A 6,278-nucleotide genomic window follows, 5' to 3' on the forward strand; every position below is an offset into this window, starting at 1 on the left:
CATTCTTAAAGGCACACAATCCCAATTTTGTGGTCTGATTGACACTTCATCAGTAGATCTTGGTCAGTGCTTATTAAGTAATAATAGGAATTAAAAGATCACAAACAGGACACTTTCAATTTTTTTTAATGCCATAATCAGATGATAAAAATAGAATTCCCTATGTTTAGTACCAGACTCTACAAAAACCCTTCCCCCAACAGATGGGAATCTCTGACTGGGGCTTTGAAAGTTATATCTGAGGGGCCAGGGTTACTACACCAGAATATTTCCGAGGGGTATGGAAAAAAAGTGGAGGCATGTGTGGCCGAGCAGTTAACACCTCAAACACTGGATCTGGAGGTCTGAGCTTCAAGCCTCACCCATTGCATTGTTTCCTTAGACAAGGAACTTTACTCCACTTTGTCTCTCTTCAACCGGCCAGGTGTATAAATAGGTACCAGCAACATACTGCTGGGGGGTAACCCTGCAATGGACTTAAGCATCCTGTCCAGGGGGTAGTAGCAATACTCCTAGGCATGCTTCATGCTAAGGAAACCAGGATTAGCTCCGGCCTATGGAAAATTTGAGGGGATGAATGTGTTTAAGGAATGGGGTATAATCGACAGTTCAATTTGTTCTGATGAAAAGCTCACATTTTTCCCGTAAACTTAATCTGCTTAATGAGGACACCAGTGTGTATGGACGAAGGATACTTTTCTGTGTCCTCAGGCACAAAATAGCAAAATAGTGTGATATGTTTGATTTCCCCCTTCCTCTTTGCCTGCTTTAGTCTATATCAATACAATTTGTGTCCGGGAGTTTTTTGGACAGCCTACTTAATACAGACACCTTTGATAATACAGACACCATAGCATTCCCCCTTGGTCTGCGTATTCACCAGGTTCCACTGTATACTTAAATCTCTCTTAATTAAATCACCCTGCACCCAAAAAGCATGCTGAATTTTTCTACCTAAAAAAATTCTAGAATGGAAAACTTCAAACCCAGATCAAAACCAAACATTTCCGCATAAATCAGATTCAATTACAATATTTGCATTTGAATCAACATTCAATAACACTTTTAGGCATTATGATGCATCATTCGGAATACAAAAGAGAAAAATATACTTTCATTAACGCCAACATCCAAGTCATTAACACCACTTGAAAGTCAACAGGGACAACAGACAAACGTTTAAGTGCAAACACTCTGATTCACTAACATATTTTTGACACTGTTTGCAATTCAATAGCATTCCTGGACGGCCTTTACAGATGGATAAGACAAACATTAATGAACTTGTAGAATCAATTGAGTGTTCTTTACATTTAAAATAGAAAAATTGACTTTCAATCAAACATACCAATTAAAAAAATTGGCCTGAATTTTTTACGCTACCTGGTATAAACAACCACACCATACTGCGTCACTGTGTGTTTGTCGGCGACTATGGCTATAATTTACCATTTGGAAGGCCAGAAGGCTTGGTAGAGCGTAATTGGGGGAAAGGGTGCACTGCCAAATGTGCGGCCAGTGAGGACAAAACTTGAATGTGACCATGGTAATATCACCTATCAATGTTTTGCTCAGCAGCTGCGGGCATAATGAATAATGAATCTATATATATAAATCTTGTTTTGTAAATTGTGTTCAGCTCCCCCCGCCTCGATTAGTTCATAAGCTATTTGCGGGTGGGAAAGTAATGTAATTAGTTATTTTCCGATTTTCAATAAAATTTGTTGTTGTTGTTGTTGTTGTTGCTAGGCGTTTTAGTTACTTACTGGCACGGGCAAGGACAGATATGGATCCCGACAAGTGGGTGATCTCTGCGTATGAAGGAATGACAGCCTACCAAGATCCAGCCCTTCCTGCTCCATACATACAGAGCTTGTGCTCCCCCCCCCCCCCCCCTAGACATTGTGGAAAAGGTATTAAGCCGTCTGAAAGTGACAATCAAGGCTGACATCTTGTGTCCGGAAATTCGAAGACGTATAGATAACAGGAATGAAGCCAAAGCCCTATCCCACTAGGGGAATTTGAACACAAAAGCTGCTTGAAGCTCTGCGCAGAAATCATTGTGACCCGAGCTAAATGTGCTGAGGGGTACTATTTCATGCCAAAATTTTTAAATAGTGTCATAAAAATTTTTATGAATAGTATTTGCACTTTAATTTTTGTCTGTTGTCCCTGTTGACTTTCAAAATGGTGTTAATGACTTGGATGTTGGCGTTAATGAAAGTATAATTATTCTTCTCTTTTGTATGCCGCATGATGTATATGAATGCCCAAGAGTGTTACTGAATGTTGATTCAAATGCAAAAATCCTAATTGAATCTGATATACTTGCAGAAATGTTTGATTTTTAAAGCTAACGACTGTATCTTGACACTATTGATCACCACTTCAGGCAAATGATTGTGTATTTTCTCGTTATGAACAGCAAAAGGTGTATTGTAATCTGGAGTACCCCCACCCCCTCCCACATGTTTACTTTTTTACCATGTTTACTAATTTCATTGGCAGTCTAAACAGATTACAGTCTAAGGGATCTATGCGTACAGCTGTGTATAAAAATTTATATAATACAAACGTTGGATTTAATATTGTCTCCACGTACACGCCATTGTTAATGTAAAACCACAGACATTGCTTACCAACTGATTCGAACACCATCTCTGAATTTCTTGTTGAAAACTTTCGGTTTCCCTAAGATGAAACCACGGCAATTCCCACTTGTTTTCATCCTTCCATCTCCAAAGGAGAACACTGTCATCATCGTTCCTTTTCAAGATAATTTCAACTTTAAAACAGTTCATTAATTGGCTTTCTGCACAGTCACAATCTGAAGCCATATTTTTAGCCACATCATCGAAGAAGGACGTGCCAGTTTGAACTGTCAGTTTTCTTCCAAACAGACTGGAACGAGTGATCAGACCGGAAATGCAAAAATGAAATCATTTGGCGGGAAGTCTGCTTCATCCAACATGGCGGCAAACTCCAGGAGAAGATACCACATTTTGCTATCGTCTTTTACCAGCGAGGAGAAAGGAAAGTTGTCGCAATCCATTCAAGAACTTGGTGGGACTTATTCAGATACGCCGGTAAGTTAGAAAACTTTACGTGGTCGTTTACCAAATGGACGAATGATTAAGTTAACTGTTTGCGCGCCTTGATCAAACATCGTGCGCTTGATTTTTACGTCTCTGGGAGTAAGATATCAAAGAAAGTAAAGGATGCTTTGACAACAGTTGGACTAACGAAGTACCTTGAACGCCTTCGAATAACAAAAAATGAAAATCTACGCTTTACCAGTCCGTTCAGTTGCGCTTCTCGCGTTATTATACAAGCTTGTGCTGTGAACCATTGGCGTGCATTATGCAAGAGTGCAGCGAGTTGCATCTCTGTAGGTCAAAATAGTTGGCAAAAAGTATAAAATGGAAGCTCAAGTTATTGAACAACTGAGAGTATTTCGATGTCATGTAATAATTTGATGATTCATAAACATGTACGAGCAACGCGCGCAGTATGAAAGAGCGTGACCCCGGAGCGTGACATTAAAATACTTTGCTTCTTTTTTTTTTCTCAGCACTTTATTCGAAGTTGTTCACATGTGATCTGTGGTAAGCCAAGTCGAGGAGAAAAATTCCTTTGTGGCTGTGCATCAGGTACAGGCTCTAGTTATAAAGCTTTTGGTAAAATAAAATGTGCGCGCATACATGCACGCTGTTGTTGTTGAATTAAAATTATGAAAACAACTGTCCATTCATGAATATTTTATCATTGTAGCTCTCTCCTCCGCAGAGGCTCCCGCTGGGCATCCCAATAAAAATAGCAATAATCAAAAAATAGAAAGCGGACGGGGGGAAACGGTCTTTTCTTTTTCCTTGTCTCCAGCCCTCCCTAGAGGCCTCTGCAGAAAAGAGAGTCATTGTAGAAAGACACAAATACAATATTACTACAGACTCAGTAACCACCAAAACATGTTTCTAAAAGGTACCATTGGTAGTTGCCAAAAATCTGTTACAGTGGAACCTCAATATAACAAACCTCTAATTAACGAAGTCCTCGGTATAATGAATGATTTTCTTTATCCCAGTGATAGTGAAACATTGCTGGTTCGCACATGATGTCACAGCGGCCATGTTAGTGGTCAAGAACAAATTCCTTTTGCTCCTCTGGGAACTTAACTCTATTTTCATGTAAATTCTTCAAGAGAAAAAATTTATATTGTATTGACCCCCAACGTGGCTGCCTTGTCACGTGGTTGAAACCAAGAATATGAAAAAGAAGCTCGATATAACGAAACCTTGTCATAGCAAACACGTTTTACCAGTCCCTTGACCTTTTGTTTGATCGAAGTTCTACTGTATAATGCTTATCAGAAGGTTGAAGAGAGTGTTGCGTATAGGGACGTTCCATCTTTTATCCCCCAGCCCAAAGATGATAGGAATCTGAAACCTCAAATTTTTGTCAGTGTTCTTTGAAAAATTGAATCTGAAGGGTTTGTTCATTGTTGGCACCTTTAAAAAGTTTTTCTGAAGCGTCAAAATTTTGTCAGATTCTTTGAAAAATGTATCTGAATCCCCTTAATTCGAAAAGCCATCATGCTTAGGGGTGGTGGTGCAAATAAAGTATGGAACATCCCATACAGTATAGTGCTGTACATATACGTCATACAATGTACATAACAGCTAAAATAGTTATTAAAGGAATAAGATACTCCACATGTATTGCAATCTGGTGTAAAAGAATTGGGTATCATTACTGTCACATGTAAGCTGTATGTAGTTAGCAAACTTTGAAAAGAAGGTTACTTTTGTTGGGTGACTTGGGTTGATGAAGGATAGAATGTTTTAACCTAATATCAAGAGCTAGAGTGGCTGATCTGGTGAGTGTTAAAAAGTGTCAGATAGAAAGGGCTGTGCAGGTGGCAGAGTAAGAGCCTAGTTATATAACGTGATCTAGCTGACTTGGCTGGGAGGTGGGCCTGCCCACCTTTTCATGTATAAACACAATGACAATTTTTTGAGAAAACAAGCCCAAGAGCCAAGCAAGCTGGTAAAGCAGGCAAACCCAGTAACCTTGCGGCTCACCTCACACATTTATAAACAGGCCATAAGACACTGCAGTTTTCATTTAGTCAGTGCCATGATGTAAATAATTTACTAACAGTAATACTAAAATTAGTTTTGGAAATCATCGAACAAAGCATATTATTCAAGATTATGTAGCAATGTTATACACATGTTTTTAAAGCACATATGAATTCCAGGTAAGTGGATGTTAAAGCGCGAGTTCATTGAGGACAGCATTAAGGCTGGAAGGTGGTTGGAAGAGAAGTTGTATGAGTGGAGTGAACAAGATGAAGTAGATGGAGTCTCTGCCAGTCATATCGCAGCTCCTGGCCGCTGGAGAAGAATTGTACAAGAAGAGAGAGGTCCGTTTGATGGATGGAAAGCACTGGTGGCTGTGGCAGATGCTAAGAGAAGAGCCGCATACAAAAGGCAAGCCACAGTACACTGTGTTTTATATTTTAATACCTACAGTGTGAGAAAAGCTGTACTTGTATAGTGGTTTCCACCATTTTACAAAAAACATTCTCAGATTTTTGGCAATGTTTCTGGCTAATAATTTTTACAACAATTTTAACTTCCTTGCAAGTGGAGGTTAGTGCCTGAAACATGAGCTGCCATTATTTGTGGCTCGTTCCTAGATGGAGACTGATCCCTGATGGCTGCAAACACTGCCACCCAGCCATTAGCCTCTGTGAGGAAGGGGAAGAGAACAGGTCCCCGTCACACTTATAAACAGTGAAAGAGGGGGAGGCCTATTAAAAGAGCTCTAAGCTCAATACAGTGTACAACTACAACACTATAGCTAAAGAAATGCTCACGCTCTTGCCAAATACTATCGCACACTTTGGTTTGCACATGGAGTCCTGGCGCATGCACATCATGAAGTATCACTGGCTGCAAAGGAAGCACAAAGCTCCTAATTGTAAACTCTGCTAAATTCCCCAAATCAAACCAAGATTACATGTTATGCAAATCTCTGCCTGTTGTTTTGTGCAATTAGGCCCTTGTATATGTACATGTAAGGAATAAACCTGATTACCCAATTGGAGAGTCTCTGATTCCAAGTACATGTACACACATAGTTCAAACTGTGTTATGTACAGCTGTAGACCGGCATAGCTGATTCATCTTGCAGTACATGTATGTGTATTAACTTGAATAAAAATATCTGATGCTAGATCATTAGTTGATTGTACATGTTTTTTCTATCACCACTGT

At 39.5% G+C, this 6,278-nt stretch overlaps 2 protein-coding genes across 2 annotated transcripts in view; one reads left to right on the forward strand and one right to left on the reverse strand.

Annotated features, from left to right (window-relative positions):
• Positions 1 to 2,886, reverse strand: part of LOC140953057 (uncharacterized) — a 26,112-nt gene extending 23,226 nt beyond the window's left edge. Inside the window, exon 1 of the mRNA XM_073402542.1 lies at positions 2,640 to 2,886. Coding sequence (XP_073258643.1) covers positions 2,640 to 2,837 — 198 coding nt within the window. The 5' untranslated portion in view covers positions 2,838 to 2,886. The remainder of the gene's footprint in view (positions 1 to 2,639) is intronic.
• The window catches only part of LOC140953258 (SMC5-SMC6 complex localization factor protein 1-like), a 10,979-nt gene continuing 7,534 nt past the window's right edge, over positions 2,834 to 6,278 (forward strand). Inside the window, exons 1-3 of the mRNA XM_073402757.1 lie at positions 2,834 to 3,086; positions 3,572 to 3,650; positions 5,258 to 5,489. Coding sequence (XP_073258858.1) covers positions 2,934 to 3,086; positions 3,572 to 3,650; positions 5,258 to 5,489 — 464 coding nt within the window. The 5' untranslated portion in view covers positions 2,834 to 2,933. The remainder of the gene's footprint in view (positions 3,087 to 3,571; positions 3,651 to 5,257; positions 5,490 to 6,278) is intronic.

Source organism: Porites lutea, chromosome 11, assembly GCF_958299795.1.
Source record: "Porites lutea chromosome 11, jaPorLute2.1, whole genome shotgun sequence".
NCBI lineage: Eukaryota > Metazoa > Cnidaria > Anthozoa > Scleractinia > Poritidae > Porites > Porites lutea.